The sequence below is a fragment of the Sphaeramia orbicularis genome, chromosome 22, assembly GCF_902148855.1.
Source record: "Sphaeramia orbicularis chromosome 22, fSphaOr1.1, whole genome shotgun sequence".
Taxonomy (NCBI): Eukaryota; Metazoa; Chordata; class Actinopteri; order Kurtiformes; family Apogonidae; genus Sphaeramia; species Sphaeramia orbicularis.
Window position 1 is genome coordinate 24,385,964 of NC_043978.1, and position 18,480 is coordinate 24,404,443.

Here is an 18,480-nt window from a genome sequence, read left to right on the forward strand (position 1 = left end):
CGTGTACGACAGGGAAATCAGGGATTCAAGCTGATTATAGGGTCAGTCAATATGGCCAAAGATCTTACAAAAAGAAACTTTCCCTATCAGCAAGTTTCCACAATAGCTTCTTCCCTGCCACAGTAAGACTGATGACAAGAGGAAAATACTGTTAGTTTGTCCTCTGTTCACGGACACTATAAAAGGAAAGGGAATGTGTAATATCCTTAAGTGCAATTTGTGAATAAGTCACTGTGTTATTGTCTTTTAATTTTTTTTTTTTTTTTTTTACACTGCTTTTATATTTTATACTTTTTATATCTTTGACTTTTATCTGATTTTATCCTTTAACCTTTGTACTTGCACTCTGAGAGACCTCTGCATAATATTTCCTATGTATCTGAATGTGTACAATTGGCAAATAAAAACTATCTCTATCTCTTTATTAGGGATGCACCGATGCTGATATCAGTATCGGGTATCCAGTCCAAAACTCAGCGTGTGTACTTGTACTCCTACTTGCAAAAGTACTCCGATACAACCGCACCGATACCACTTACAGCCGCGTGACATTTGCAGTTAAGTGCAGCAGGTACGCGGCCACCGGGAACCGTGAAGGGAGAAGATCTTTTCAAAGAGCAACTGTGTGAGTTAATGAAAAACTACTAACATATTTATGACAACTACCCTCATCAATATCAATATCAACATTAGTATCCACATTAGTGTTACCTCTATCGTCTCCATATTTATTATTACTGACTTTTTTCTTCTTCTTCTCAAAAAACTTTACTTGTCTTCATGGTATTCGGCCAGCATGGTTAATCAAGAGCAGCGCCCTCTGGTGGATTGATTGATAAACGCTCATTCCAACACGTTAAATGTCAGTAGCAGCACTTTGTTACAGTCAGACTAATGACAACGACAATAAAGCACATTTTCAAAAGTGACTAAGAACTGTAATAGTATTATTAAGGACTCATATCGTTACTCGGTATCGGCAAGTGATCGAATGGAAGTACTTGTACTTGCACTCGGTCTGAAAAAAAGTGGTATCGGTGCATCCCTACTCTCTATCCTGTCAGTCAAAATTGATCATTATTAGCTTTAATGGGTGGATTTTTTCCTACAAACTATGGTTATCTGTGTTTATGAATTTTCATCATAGCCAGAGCCATAAAGGACATTTGAAACAAGTATAATAATTAAAACTAGGGTGCTGAATTGTGTAACAAACCCTATCAGTATCAGTAAAAAGGGTGATGATATTAGCTGATGGTCAATATAAGGCAAATTCTTCCCGCTTTGTTTTTTACAATTAATTTAATGTTCACTTTATTTATTGACAATTTAAGGTGATGTTCAGTGATTCAGATAATTCATCAAATAGTGACTGAGCCTTTATTTACTTCAGATACAATAGGTACCTTCATTTGAAGCAGCACTGTATTAGAAAAAGGTACTTTGAATACAAACATAATACTTCATGCTTTCTAAAACTTAAAAACATTCTACTTTCATAGTGTAAACATTGCCTTCATATCATGCCTGTAAATTTCTATAACTGTCAATTTTACGGGAAAATGAAGTCACAAACACCTGCAGTGACTGATATTAGACAATAATGCTGGATTATATTGTTGATTGCAATATGATATATATCACTGACCTTTTTTTTTTTTTTAAAGCAAACCTGAATGTGCATGGGTGACAATCACTTCAGATGATAAAAAAAAAAAAAAACTCCTTGTGGTGAAATTTACACCACTTTACATATATAACTTATCGCTCAGACATAGAGCAGCAAGTTCTATATAATGAGCTGTGAGAACCATTCAACCTCAGAACAGACTGGATAAATATCAGTTGTGTTTCTTTGTGCAATTGTGTCATGTTCACTATCCAATCACCATGCTATATTTGGCAACAAACACATAGGCTATTATCTAAGAGAAGAGTGGAAGGACAAAAGTATATATGGTGATCGCTATCGTATTAAATCCACTATTGATTGACCTCTGACTAGGGCTCAGCAATAAAGTGAATTAATTCTGCAAATTGAATTTTTCCTTCATGAAAATTGTAAAATCAAGGTTTGTGCTTCATCAGGAAACAAGAGGAGGCATTTTAATGTCTCTTTTTTTTTTTTTTTTTTTTTTACATAAAAATATGTAGCATCATTGCCAACAAGATTAATTATCTTGTAAGTGCAGTAAACAGAATAAAACCATAAAGGTGGCATTTAATTTCATGCTTTTGAATATCTATATAATTATTGATACTGTTTTATGCCTCAGAAGTTCTTGTAAATCTATGAAATTGCCTTGATTTTTATGGTATTTATTTATTTATTTCTGTTTCTTTTCTTTTATGGTATTTAAAGGAAATTGTAAAATATAGCTGCCTGTTTTATTAGTAAATACGGACCCAGCCTTATCATTATATTTCATCCAAACAGTTCTTTCTGTCTTTCACTCATGCAGACATTTATTTAATAAGCCTTTTGAATCAATACCTCAGCATCAGAGAGTACTTGATCATTTTAATGCACTGGTAAATCTATAGCTTCTTTTAACATACAGTGGCTTTGCAGTGAATAAAAGACAAAAAAAAAAAAAAGAAAAAAAAAAGAAAAAAACAGTAAGTGCTGGAGTAACCTTGGGATAAGTACATCAAAATGTAGTGATATGAGGTGCTGTGAATGCGTTTTTTTGTTTATGTGAAAGGTTTTTCTTGTTCTTCTGAAAGGCTGGCACGTCCACATAGGTGTTTTCAATTACTCTGGCAGATTAAACCACGTCAGGTTGAAGCGCTGTGAAGCTTTTCCAAACTTATGAACATAACAGGGAGGGATGGGGCACAGAGATCACCAAAATCTAAATCCTTTTCTTGATATTTTGTGACATCCTAATGCCCTGTCCACACTGACTCACATATTTTGTAAACACACTCTTAAAAATACTCTCCCACACAAGCTTCATTTTACAAAAATACCTCAGTCCACATGACAATGCAAAAATGACTGGAACAAATGCTTGGATAAACCATTTTTTGTTGGACATAAACAGTAGGTAATGTGCATAGGAAAGGGTATCGTTAACCCATAAAGACCCATATAAAACAGTCTGCATCCCTGTCCATATTTAAAAAGCAATTAAAACAAAAACTAATTTTAGAATATGTTTAATTTAAGCCTGAGTCACTGTATTTTTGCCTCATGTGCCTGATGTGCTCATGTGTTGATACTGTCTAAATTCTATATTTTCTGTATTTATGGAATTACTTTAGGTTGTTTTAGAAAAAGGGTTAGGTTTTAGCTTAGGTAGAAAATGGGATTGTTTTCATAATCAATTGTACTGGTTGCTTAATGTCTTGGGACCCTGTTTATAAGGTATGGATAGCTTCTGGGGTTACCCTTTTTACAAAATCATATCTTGCTGTAAATTATGAATACAAGTTGCATACGTATTTTAAATGATTTGTAAATAAAATATGAACTGAACTGAATGTTTAATACCTGCTGATCCACTAAACCTATCAATATGTGTAAAATATAAAAATAGGTGTAAAATACAGTTTGTCATCTTTTCATGGTCATCAGATATGACCCATTTGGACATTCAGAGGCTCTTTAGTTACTGTGGAAACACTGCCATCTTCTACAACGTTGATTCACCAGTAAAACCCATGGAATCTGATAAATGACAGTGGATGGAGACGCTTATTTTATGTTCAGTTAATGATAGATTTAGCTGAAAAATGTATCTTTTTCTTCAGTTTTCTCTTTTTTGGACATGATAACCCTCAACTTTAATCTGAGCTTTTATCAACATCTAAATAATCAATAAACTGAAAATAAGAAAATACCGTATTTTCACTTAAAAAGCAAAATACAGAGGATAATATTAGAATAAATGGTGATAAATCATTTAAGAAAGGTTTAACAGAGAAAAAGTTAATTTGGCAACTGCTACAAAAACAGCACTGGGTTAAGATTTTATCAGTACTAGTACTTTGATCAATACCGCTTATCCATCTGGTGCTTTAACTGTATTCATATGTTCTTTTTTAGGTTACAGTTTAAATAGTAACCAAAATTATTTGCTTTATTTTCTCATATGTACGTCAGGGTTATATAATTAATATATGATCATTGTTTATCATTAGCATTGCTTTGAACAAATCCCTATCACAGATTCAGATTTTTTAATGATAGTTGAGTGAATTTAATGTCATATGTAACTATTTACTGCAGAAGAAAATCGTCTTCCATTCATCATTTGTACGAATAAAACTGAATACAGGATTGTCAATATTTAGACATTGTGGTGGTTTTCTTCCAGATCTGTAAACCCTCCTGCTCTGAATCTATAAACGACAGATCACATGATGCTCTGACCATTTCACATTATATTTATGAACTAACACGAAGTGAAAAATCAACAAAGACGGCGAAAAAAGGGAAGTACAGAGGTGGCTATCTGTGGTGCAATTTTGACACCTTATTAATACCTCTCAAACTATTTTTTTTTTTTTTTTTTTACAGTCTTTGTGAAAAATTCTTGCTTTTCCTTTAATAAGTTTATACATATATTTATTCTACAATGCATAATAATAATAATAATAATAATAATAATAATAATAATAATAATAATAATAATAACAATACATTTATAATAATACATGAGACCTAAAGATGGTCAAATTCCCTTTTCGTGTGCACAAATTTGGCCAGTAAAGCTGATTCTGATGAACTCATATTCGTATTTGGGCTAAAGGCTGCTAGCATTGCAGTACATAGCATAAACAGGGCAAATTAACAATTAAATAAATTTTAAATTGCTAAATTTTCATCAGTTTCTCATGAACATTTTAGTTTAGAAACGGCATTGGTGAGAAAAAATTAGAAATTCACAGTCAACACCTTTTCTAAGTTTATGTTTCTTCATTATATTTCATTTTCTCTAGTACCAAACCGGTAACATCTGAGCTTATCAGTACTCCAGTCTTAAATAATTTGGCTCCAGGGCCTTTTTAGTACCAGGATTCAGTACCCATCAGTAACTAATACTGGATGTGGCTGACATTGAAGCTTTAATCTGTCATGAAGCTGAACAGCAGCACCAACACCAATCGGATCCCTTTCCCAAAGGTATCCGTGTGACCTCAATCCACTGCAGGTCATGCACTGATTTATACACCTGTATTTGACGTTTCAGGTGCAGCATCATTACACAAAGCAATAACATACAAGACATGCACAAAATGGGGTGCAACACCACCATTGTTTTCCAATCTCTTCGTTTTCCCTGTCCACACAGCTGCACAAAATGGAGTTTTTAAGAATCTTTAGAAAGCATCTTTAAAAATCTCACGTATCGCGACCTAAAATGTTGTTTATATATAATTTACTGTTCACTTGTACTTTCTTATATGTCATATTGTGTGGGAGTGTGGGGCTCGACATATAAAACAACTGTAAATACTATAGTCCTCCTACAAAACCGAGCCATACGTATTATTAATAAGGCCGGTTACTATGAACACACCAATGAATTGTTTATGAAATCCCATATCATGAAATTTAATGATTTGGTTTATTATAAAATAATGCAAATAATGTATAAAGCCAAATTAAAGTTACTCCCTGTCTGTGTACAAAGGCTCTTCTCAACACATGAGTCTAAATATGAGATGTTTGTAAATTTGTTGTACAAAAAGCTAAAAAAAGAGACTAAAAGAAGACGTATATCTGTTGTTGGAGTTAAACTATGGAATGAGGCCAGCATGGATTTAAGAATGTGTAGCACATTTTTGATATTTAAAAAAAAATGGTACGTAAGGCAATTTTTGAAGGATACAACTGTTAAGCTCTAATAAGTAACAGGTAATTCATTTATTTTTTATTCTACATTAAATTACCATTAATTTGGTTGGTTAAGTTTTCTATTTTTCTGGTTTATTTTCACTTTTGTATGTTTTTGCTTGTTTGTTTGGTTGTATGCATTGTTTTTTTTTTCTTTTTTCTATATTGAATGCTGGGTAGCTGAATTTGTTATGTAGGACAGGCATTAATATAAGCATTCTGCTTCTGCCTGCATGTGCCTTTTTAGTCACTAACCTGTTGGTAATGTTTGTAGTGTTGACACTGGTTGTATTATTATGTGATGACTGAATAAAGAATTTCATCATCATCATCATCATCATCATCATATGGACAAGAGGCCAAAATGTTGAGAAAAATGATATGCGCATCACTGTGGAAGGGGTATTAAACGGGTGAATGTTGTAAAATTCAATATTACGTCCTTTAACATCATGAACAAGTCAAATTACTGTACATATGGGAAAAACGTCACATCCAACCTGCACATGACAATCAAAAACGAACCCATTCTTAGCAACATGATGCTAATAAAGCCTCTGTAAAACTGCATTCGACAAACCCAAAATGCAAATTAAGAACCAAGCAGCGTCACGAAGGTCAAGGTTTAATTTCATGCTAATGCTGAAACTTCACCTTGAACGTACTGCACCAGTTTAATACACAAATAAACGCCTACAGGAAGAGGTAATAGGTTTATTGCACTATTGAATTTTTTCTTTGTCTTCATCTAGTAAACATAATGAATGATTCAGTGAGCTCTATAATAAAATTCAGCTTTTTGATTATGGATGGGACATCACATCTGAACAGACTTTTATATAATAAAGCAATTTTCTGTAGGAAGATGGTGGGTGTTTAATATTTCCAGTCTGCCTGTTACAATATTAGCATATTGATATTTATGCACAGTGTACCAGTTTGTATGAGCAGCATCTGAAAACACCTAATATTGCATGTAAAATAAAAAAGTAGACACTATTAGCCCATAAATGTCTCAATTTGTAATAAATAGAAAGGTTATTATGATAAGTATTTTCATTTCAGTCTATAATTACCATAATAAATATCAAATCAATGATTATTCAATGTTTTTTTTTAATAGTCCAATAAATATCTAAATAAAAAAGTAAAAATTATGTTCTGATACGACACAAAACACATCAGGGTGAGTATCCTAATAATCTTATTCCACTTTCTGTTTGTAGCCTGAGTGGGAGTCTGTCTCCTTCACGGTGTCAGTTTTTCTCTGGTGTACTGATCTTTGACTCTGGGACACTGAGTCAGACTTTGACAGCGACATAGCAGCTCATTACACAAACACACTGACTGTGTGATGCAGGAAGGTCTGCTGCTGACCACACTGTGTTCTCATTAAAACAGGACAAATCAAGAAGAGGGCAAGTTTGTTTTTTCATGAGTGGACCAGAGAGCATCGCACCTCCGACAGGATGAGGTTGACCTGACACCATTACCAACAAACCACCAGAGGCTTATTAAAGCTTAGTCCACTGGCCACACAGAACAGAACACTGTACGCAACAACACTCCTACGCAAAGTACTGTTTTATGAACGACTGGATCTCAGATTGATTGACCTTGGCATTTTAGTTTTCATTTATTTCATTTCCTCCTGGAGATTAATAAAGTTTACTTCTTTCTGCATCTTGTTCCAGATTAGATTTTTGATGACCAACATCAATATTTTTGTTGGCTGTAAATCAGGGGCGTCAAACATGCGGCCAAGGGGTCCAATCCAGCCCGTAAAATGCAAAACGTGACTAGAAGATATTAACAATCAATGGTGTTAAAATCATTTCAGTTCAGGTTCCACTTACAGACCAGTTCTACCTCGAGTGTGTCAGAACAGCAAAATACTATCATGATAACTTATAAATAATGAGTATAGTATGAGTATAAGTTAGCCTATATGCTATCACTAGAAAATGGTTAAAGCCTGAAGCACCCACAACTGAAGAATGGATCCATATCGTACAGGACATCTTCATTCTGGAGAAACTGACATTTTGTTTTAAGGGTCGAAGGGAATCTTTTTTCACTATGTGGTCAAAATGAACAAACTATGTTAAATCTGTAATTGATGTGAATTGAATACATTAGTTATGTGAAAACACTTATATGATACACATTTCTGATTAGGTTAATGTAAACATACACACCTTAGTGTTTTATCTTGTTGATGAGGTAGCGGAGTAACCCCTCTCCTCCCGCCCACTTTTCTTTCTTTCTTTCTTTCTTTCTTTCTTTCTTTCTTTCTTTCTTTCTTTCTTTCTTTCTTTCTTTCTTTCTTTCTTTCTTTCTTTCTTTCTTTCTTTCTTTCTTTCTTTCTTTTATTTGTTCTATATTCGACTAAAAATCTTGGATTAGCATCTCTGTTCAAATTTGATGTGTGGATACTGAATTGTACCCAAAAGGGAAGTTTTGTATAACATGCTTTTCCAAAGAAACAAAGAATGGGGCAAAAAAAAAAGAAAAAAATTAATTAGCCTATATGAAAATGTTTACATATGCAAACTGTCCTTTCTCAAAAAATATGAATAATCTGAACAAATATGAAGTGCAATTTTACCAATATTCTGCCCATTATTAAATCTTTTATGTATTTGTAGATCGACTGTGTTCTGTAAGTTGTAATGCACATGTGTAAATGACAAACTAAGGCGCCATATTCTGAAAATTGCTCTTATTTGTCTTAAGAAATGTCACCTTGTTCGCATTTTTCTGGAAACTGTAAATGTTTAAGGACATTTTTAAGGAAACAAAATTTCTAAGGAAACCTTGTAAATGTAAACATTTTCATTTTTTTTTTCCTTTTTTCACTGTTATTATTTTACTGGTCTGGCCTGTTTCAGCTCATATTGGGCTGAATGTCACCAGTGAACTAATATGAGTTTGACACTCTGCTGTAAATTAAAAATTGTTGGTGCCACCAAGCTCAGGGTCATGTATTAATCCACTCTTATGAACTATTAACTATTTTAACACTAATACATAAGTAAAAGAATCTAAACATATAATATCAACTGTCTTAATCAGCTAACCATTCCAGTTATTTTACATTCTGAATTATCTATTCTTTTTAATATCTATGTGTCGTTTTTAGCTCAGTATATGAAACACTTGTATATTGGTCATCTTGACTTTTCCAGTTTCTCTGCCTGGTGACTAACTATCTAACTAACTAGTCTCTAATCTGCTTTACTTCCATCACAGGTTTTCTAATTTATTACAGTAATATTCTGCTTATCTTTTGCTCACTTTATTGTCTCCATAGGGAAATTCAGCCTCCGGATTAAATTTCCTGATAATTAGATTCACTGTTGATTAATCTGATAGTTGCATTCTTGATTAATTGATTTCATAATTAGTGAAAAACTGCAATTATACTGTCCATGCAAATGTGGTCACTGTTTATTGTAAATACATCAGAAACAAGTGGTGCCAGGCACAACAAACCCCGCCCCTTACACGTACTGCATCTTATTTTAGCATCGATCCAGCTGATGTCATCATGTCTGTGCGTGTGCTGATGTCAGCATATCAATTGCCTCTATGTATGTGCCAAGTTTGAAGTAAATTTAGATAAAATTTATGTTTTTATAGACATGTGAAATTCCACCCATTATAAGTAAATGGGAGAAGAAAAAATAATTTAAAAATTTATTAAAAAATCTGAACTTTGACCTACTTTTCCCAAAATGTAATGAGATCTACTCTGGGTCACTGGCAATCTATAAACCCAATTTGGTATGAATTCAACCAATAGTTTTGCTGCAAGAGACATGTGAAATTTTGCCCATTATAAGTAAATGGAGTAAAAAGAGATTTAAATATTCATTAAAAATTTTACCTTGACATACTTTTCCCAAAATGTAATGAGATCTACTCTGGGTCACTGGCAACCTATAAACCAAATTTGGTATGAATTCAACCAATAGTTCTGCTGCTAGAGTGTTAAAAAACAAACAAACAAAAACAATACCCCTTGCCTCCCCTTCGGGTAATTAGCACATTTAAAATCCAGCTTAAATATAAAACAAGTGTTTTTTAATGCTCATTCACTGTAAAGTTTCATTCTTGTTGTGCAGTGGATTTTCTCATTTGTTGAAATGTGAAATAAATCTGAATTTTGAACTATGGTTTTTGCAAATGTAATACTCAAGCTCGTCCTCATCAAGTATGCAAATTTTACAAGTATAGCTCCTGAAGTCGGTGCACAAAGATATTAGTGCAGGAGAGGATGTGAATTTAACAATTCTTTAATAAGGTCGCTGAACTTCTTTGCAGACAAAGTATGATGCAACATGTCTGACGAGGGTTATGTATGTCCTGATATGCACACTGAGATAACGCTGCTAAAAACTGAAGCAAAAAATTGGTGGAAGGACCAGACTCTGTAACGTGGTTCCTGTGTACTGTGTGCTGCCTTTTATGTGATATCAGGGGCTTGTTGAGCAGATGGCATGGGCAGCCCAGGTCATTATCATTCTGCAAAAGCCCTGGGATATAAAGTACTGATGTTAACGAGGAGGGGAGCAGCCAGAGAAACCAGAACATCTGGTGAGGGGAGAACAGGTAGACGAGATGGCATGAACACTGTGTGCTACCAGACACCACAGTACACTGACGGAGTGACCCGACTGAGCGAATGAGTAAGGAGGACAGAAACTCTTCTATCACATGTCAGTGGGTAAGGTTGGATGTTCAGTGTCAGGTGGTTCATTGTGTTTTCATATGTATGGGTTTGATCTGTGTTTACCCACAAACCTTAACCCATAAAGAACCAAACAGCAACTGGCAACTAGGGATGTAACGATATGAAAATTTCATATCATGGTTATTGTGACCAAAATTATCACGGTTATCATTATTGAATGAATGAATGAATGAATGAATTTATTTTTGGTTTTACATCAGTTATTGTACTAGTACATCAATTGTAATAAACATAAAAACCAAAAAAGGAATAGGCTAGAAGCAAAAGCTTATTTTTTTCCCTATCCTTTTCAACTAATACACTGCTTACGTCAACTTAAATGTGTACAGCATCGAGCATTTACACCATAATAATACCAAATAAAAAAAAAAAGAAAAGTCAACAACAAAAACACATCTACCATCTCAATTCAATATTTCTGAATAATTTAAACTTAAAGTACTTTTTTTTTTTTTTTAAACTTCACCAAAGGAGTGGATAACTTAAATGCATAATAAGGTCCATTCCATAATTTCACACTCACAATCCCAATTCATTTAGACTTCACATCTGCCCTCATTCTAATCCTCTCACACATATCAAAATCTCTGAAATTCCAATTACTCTCTCTAAAATTCCAAGAAACCAAACCTGAACTTTGCAACAATACTTATTATTATCGCAATATTGTTGACATTGTGCTCAAAATGTTCAAAAAGTACTAATACACACAGTGAAATAATTTAACCAAGTTGTATTTTGAAAAAAAAAAAAAAAAAAACATAAAAAAAAACAAATAAAATAACTGGAACAATGTACCTTCTGTTGCAGAAACATTCAAATATTAACCCCTAGTGGTCTGAGCCTATTTTGTCCATTTTTCAGTCTTTTTGGTTTTGCTTTTATATACTATATAAACAAATGTTTATTATACCCATGTTTGGGATCTTTTTTTTCAGCACAACTTCATCTATATCATCATGCTATTATTTTTTTTACTTTAACCTAATATAAAAACACAAAAGGCCAGAAAACACAAAAAAATATATAAAATCCGATTTGAAAAATGCATATAATTTATTGCATAAATAACACAAAGATGCTGAACGAACCTTTTCAAAGACTGTAAAAGAGAATTTTGGTTCCAAATATTAAGTATATGAAATTAAAATTGTAATAAATTAAAATTATACTCAAATATTTGACATAAAAGCATATATTTACAAAGGCATTTTCTCCTGAAAAGTGCGGTAATCAAACATGTTATTGTGATAATTAGAATTTAAACGGTAATACTAACCATTGGCAATTTTACTGTGTTTTATCGTTATACCGGTAATCGTTACATCCCTACTGGCAACTAAACCTAACTACTGATTTAAACTGTTTAATAACTGTTGATCCACTAATCCTATCAATACATGTACATAATTGGTGTAAAATGCAGTTTGGCATCTTTTCATGGACGTTCAGAGGCTCCGTAGTGAATGTGGAAACACCGTCATCTTCTACAACATTGATTCACCAGTAAAACCCATGGAGTTGGATCAATGACAGTAGATGAAGACACTGGGTGTATGTTCAGTTAATGATAGATTTTACAGATAAAGTCACTTTTTCTTCAGTTTTCTCCACTTTTGATAGAATAACCTTTGAATTTACTCTGAGCTTTAATGAACATCTACATGATCAGTGAATTAAATATAGGAAAATACCTGATTTGCACTGAAAACACTCGAACTAATGAGGATAATATTGCAATAAATTGTGACAAATCATTTAAGAAAGATTAAATATAAAGAAAAATGTATTTGTGAACTGCCACAAAAGTACCACTGGGTCTTTATGGGTTAAAAGTAGGACAACTTCTAAGGTACAATATAAAGTTATATTACAAAATCAGCTGTAATCTCTGCTTTGAGATTCTGGAGATGTGTCCTCTGTAGCTGAGAGTCACTGGTTAGTTTAGCTTAACTACTAACTTACAACACAGAGGTTATACAAACATATTTCCAACCAGCACATTTTCAATCTGTGTATAAAAAACTGGAGTCAAAATGCTAACATTTCAGAAACTTTGGAAAGGTAAAAAATGGCCTTTTTATAAGGAAAACAGCAAAGAAAAGAGCAGCAGAAAAATGAATCTGTGATCCAACCCAGAGGTTCAGTTAGGTTTGGGAGGCAAAAGCTTTCAGCCCATTTCAGCTTTTTATCAAAATACCTATATGTATGTCAGACCCCCCATTCAACACCTCAGGTAGTACATAAATGCATGAAATACTACATCTAACATGCAAACCTTTAAAATACAATGACAACAAAGCAAGCAGCTCTTAATATGTGCATAACTCTCCAGGTGAATGTGCAAAAATCTGCATTTTCTTTTGCAAACTGTCTAAAAGTCTGTGAAATTTGTGAATAGCTGAATGGATGAATTTCCTTGAGATAATAACCATTTGTTTTTTAGAGTTTTCTAAAGAGTGCTTCATAGCTTCAGTTTCAGCCACAACAGGCATTAACATGACATTAAAGTTATGGAAATATTCTACATATAGCAGTAAAGTAGTAAGAAACCATAAAGTATATTACAATACTATTTTTGTTGACGTAAACTGTAATTTTGCTGACATTTTGTACTGATTACTGTACTGTATCTTCTCTTTTTTGTCGCTGTAAAAACCTGTAATAGCAAAAGTGAGTCTATTTGCTGCACTGAAACAATCTTTAAAAGAAGCAAATATGACAAAACTACTACTTCTTGTGATTGTTTACACAGTTTCTGCAGAATTTGCCTCATTATGTCAAAGCCCAATAAGACACTGCACTTGAAGATAAACATCTCATTTCTATGTTGACAAGAACTCTGCAATCAAAACCCAACAATGATTTTTTTTATGAAATTTTTGCAACAAAACCACAGAATCATGCACCCCTGGATGACTCTTTCAAAACAGCTACAGTGAAGTACTTCATACAAAGCATTAGCCCATACAGACTATTTTATAAAATAAAGGAAACAAGAGGAGAATTACTGCACGGTCATCAATACTATCACAGAAACTAAAATAAGATAGTAGAACAGTGAAATTACAGTTGAACAAAAAGCATAAAAGTTGTATAAAAAGCATAAAAAGTGAGTTTCAGGGATGGGTTGGTTGGATAATGGCATAGAAGTGAGATGTTTATTTTGTGTTGTATCTATATTCCACTGTACATGTTAATATTCTACATATTTTATATACTTTACATATTTTATATTTTACATTTTACTGTCTATAGTCTATTTTTATTCTGTTATATTCATACTGGAGTGAGTTTAATGCAACAACATTTCATTCTGTATGTACTTGTATATCTGAATGACAATACAGTCTGTTTAAGTCTTGGGCTACGTTCAGACAGCAGGTCTTAACCTCCTAAGACGCAGGAAATGTCAGCAAAGTACAAGCTTTTTTTGTTTTTTTATTAAATAAGTGCCTATATTGGAAACATCATGATGCAACTGTTTTTTCAGATGCAGTTTTTAAAATTTTTATGGAATGTCCTTTGTGGTGGAGAGTTTTCTTTTCTTTTTTTTTTTTTGTATAAAGTTGTGAAACTCTTGTCCACAAATGTGGACACAAAACCCATAGCTTGGTCTTAGGAGTTTACTGCACAATTCAGATTTTTTTGTGAAATCCGATTTTTTTGTGTGCTTGTTCATATTACAAATTAAATGCGACTTCTATCAGTTTTGAGTCTGAACTGAATGCAACCCTGAAGTGGCGTGCATTTGAAAAAATCGGATTTGTGCCGTTCAAACTGTCTTTAACAGGTCAGATACAGGTCAAATAGCGGCAAAACATCAGATTTGGGCTACATTTAGCTAAAGTCTGAACGTAGTCTACGTCATTGGGCTGGAGCTTTGACACAATGAGACACATTCAAGGTTCCTACACAGCTGAAAAGTCAAAATTCCATACTTTTTCCAAACCCTAATTTCCAGATGTCTTGGTAAAAAAAATTCCAATCAGCCAACCAGTCTTTATATTTGGGATTTATGAGGCGATCGTCAGAGAATTTACATCTAATCATAATGAGTTCTGCCACCGATCATACAAGGCATGTTGAATAGCTCGCTCACAAACAGTGTGTGGACATCACCTGTCCGTCAAAGCAGCAGTGAAACTTGATGACACCCAGGCGGGCCTTAAAATGGGTTGGAGGAGGATAAGAGCAGAAACTCGTCAATCTGCCCAAATGTTTTCTGGGATGTGTAGCCTATTGTATGTGCTCTCACACAAACATTTAAGCTGCACTAGCAAGCGCCGAAAAAAAACAGATCGATCCATTTATTTTTTATAAATATTCATGATTTTATGTTTTAAAAAACAGAACAGTGCTAAGTCTTGGAAACATGAATATTTTTCCATACATTTGTTTCCATTTTCCATACTTTCCATTAGGGATGCAAATTATCGATTAATCCATTAATCATTAGTTATTTGGCCTTATCGATTGATTAACGATTAATTGATAAGCGGCGATTTTCCTGAGAGCTTGAATTTCTCTTTTGATAGGGTGTATAAGAATAAAAGTTAAATACTGTTTATATACTTCATGAAAAAAGCATTCCATATTCCTTAATGACTGATTTATTGCACCATTGGACACAGTACAGGCAATGACATTTATGGAGTAGAACTAAATAAATTCTGCAGACAAATTCAATAAAATAAAGGGATGAGAGGAGGGGCAGTTTAGAAGAAATGGGCATTTCTGACTTTGCATCACTGACATGATGGAGCGAGATTTCAGTGGAGGTGCCCATGCCCATCTGTGCACTTTAGGAATAAAACTGTTTAGTTATTTATAGGTAATTTTTAGGGGGGGTTATTGTTATTGCTATTCTATATCAGTATTTTTATTATTTTATTATTTTTATCAGTAATTTATACTATTTACTAAATGCTGCTGACAGTCGAGGACCTGAGTACAATATTTCTTTTCTGTGTATTTTTTATATATGCTGAAATGACAATAAACATGAATCTGAATCTGAACCATGTCCCTAAAGCGATTCTAACTCATCAACGCCATGATCTGGTTCGATGGCCGACTATCCCAGCCACAGCATCGTAGCGCAGACAAACCGGCAGCCTTTGAACAGGTGTGGACAGGTGGACAGGGCGACTTCCCCGTTATTCAACTTCAGCGATGAAGGCTAGTTTGGGCAGTGGCGCCCCCTACTGTCGACACCGCAAATTCCGCCGTGGAAAAGGGTAATTAATCGACAATTAATAATTTAATCGTGCAAATTCTTTTTGAAAATTAATTGATAGGTGATTAATTGTTTACATCTCTACTTTCCATACTTGCGTGGGAACCCTGTACATCGAAAAAGTGCATTAGCAACTGCTGAAAGTGGGATTCATAAACCATCCACCCCATCCCTTTTGTTATTTACTGCACTGTAATTTTACTGTTGTTATCTTTGTTTTTGTCAATGATGTTAAGATTCATCAGCGTTCTGTTGCGACTTTTAAGAAAAAAGAGATGTTTATTTCCAAGTGTTGTGTTTTATTAGGCTTTTTCGTAGAACTTTGACCCAATAAGTCAAATTCATTACAAAAAATGTACTCATCGGGTTTCTTAGTACAAATAAATGAGATGTCAGAACCATACCTACGATCATATGGTTGCACACATCGCAGAATGTGGGCTTCTTAAAGATGTGCTCCATGAAGCAGTGTCCGGCTGAGTCCACCTGTAGGGGGTTTCGGGCCTGGGAGCGTGACGTGGGGGGCGGAGCGCAGGGGATAGCGGGTGGAACCGGAGGAATGGGGAGGTTGGTGGTGTGGGGCGGGGCCATCCCGATGCTGCAGAGATGGCCCGTGCTGCTGCTGACGTCAGAGAGTAACTCCGTCTTGTTCTCGTTGCTGGTTCGGAAGAAGTTGTCGGCGCTCTTGCTGCGGATGCTTTTGGTCTTGAAGGACAGGGAGCGCTTCAGTCTCTGCAGCTGGAAGATGCAAAAGAGGAGGAGTAGGAAACAAAACAAGAAGATAATAGAATCTCCCCTTGTAGACGACTGTCACATCCTTCACCTCAGTATTCCACTGTTTTTGAACTGAGTCACTGCTCAACACTGTGAATATACATACACTACAAACAAAAAGTTAAGGATATTTTTAATTTTTGGGCAATTTTTTTCTGTTGGGATTCTTGCACAGTGCTTTTTACTTTTTTGTGTGTGAATTGGATTGAAACACATTTTTTTAATGACCAGACAGTTTTATTTACAAATGGCAAAAATTATTTTAAAAAATGACAACAAAAAAAAAGAAATACCCTTAACTTTTTGTTTGTAGTGTATGTAATCTGGTTATTTATGATCCCTGATCAATTTCAACAGCCTGTTTCAGGAACGTTGTTATAAATTTCATGACATTCTGCTGATTTTTGGATCATTTTGTTTTGTTTGGATTGTTGTCTGGAGGAACTGATCAATAGAAGCATCAATAAAATAATCTACATACCTAACACTGGAAAATTATTAAATTACTATTATGACATTATGTCATTAATTTGCATCATAGCTAATGTATGTGCAATATTCAAATTAATAATCTCCATTTCATTTAGAATATCCTTGACAGCAACAACACAAATAATTTTTTATTTTAATATTATTGCCAAATAAATTTAGGCAGTAAGGGGACATAGAGGAAGAAATTCTGATTGGAAATAAAATGGAAAGGCACAATGACAAAAAAACCTACATAAGATGTGGTTTAAAGCAATTTCTTTAATGACCTAAATGGATTAAAAGTTCACAGAACCTCTGGGTAAAAAGTCTCGATATCACTGATTTTTTCCCACTTCCTCCTGACTCTGCTCCAGTTATTGATGGGAAACCCAAAAACAAAAAAAAAAGCCCATTGCTCAGGGCTTCTTCTCAGTGCTCAGTGGAAAAACCTTCAACTCCCCTACCTGCAAGGTAATGTGATTTCCAAGTTAGTACGCTGCATCCCATCAAATCTATTTCTCACACACTGTGCTGGACGCAGGCTCCATCAATCTCATTAGGTTCCTCTTTTACAGTAATGCTATTCATAAAACGCCGCACTGACAACTCCTCATTTAACCTCACAGTGTGCTCTTCCTCCTCTGAAACCCACTTCATTCTGGACTCAAATGCACAATAAAGAATCTCTGAGCTGCTGTAATGTAATTTTATGATTCGGGTTTCTGGCTTGTGTTTGGCTGCAGATCTATTACAACAGAAGTAGATTATATTGTTTACCAGCCCAGCCACCAGAATGAAACGCTGTCATTGTATATTTCTGCAAAATACAGATATTTATCATATCAGTGTTTCAAACCCAAAAATACATCAACATTTCTGCCTGTATTCTTCACCAAAAGTATGTTTAAAATCAATATTTGTAGATATATATGCAATGTTATTGTATTATCCACTTATAACGGCATTTTAACATTAAAATAAATTGTTCCCCAACGACATTTTTCATTTATCTTTTTTCCTAGCAGTTCTACAGCATTATTACACTGATTTGGCTTGTGTTTGACTGCAGATCTATTACAACACAAATAGATTATATTTATTAAAAGCCCAGCTACCAGAATGAAACATTGTCATTGTATATTTCTGCAAAATACAGATATTTATCATATCAGTGTTTCAAACCCAAAAATACATCAACATTTCTGCCTGTATTCTTAACCAAAAGTATGTTTAAAATCAATATTTCTAGACATATGTGCAATGTTATTGTATTATCCACTTATAACGGCATTTTACATTAATATAAATTGTTCTATAATGACCTTTTTCATTTTTCTTTTTTTCCTGGCAGTTCTACAGCATTATTACACTGATTAAACTTTTTTTATGTTTTGG

General features: G+C 34.0%; 1 protein-coding gene across 2 annotated transcripts in view; it reads right to left on the reverse strand.

Annotated features, from left to right (window-relative positions):
* stac (SH3 and cysteine rich domain) overlaps positions 1 to 18,480 on the reverse strand; it is a 94,724-nt gene that overhangs the window by 67,192 nt on the left and 9,052 nt on the right. For both annotated transcript variants that reach the window (XM_030127615.1, XM_030127614.1), the window contains one exon: positions 16,245 to 16,578. In XM_030127615.1, coding sequence (XP_029983475.1) covers positions 16,245 to 16,578 — 334 coding nt within the window. The remainder of the gene's footprint in view (positions 1 to 16,244; positions 16,579 to 18,480) is intronic.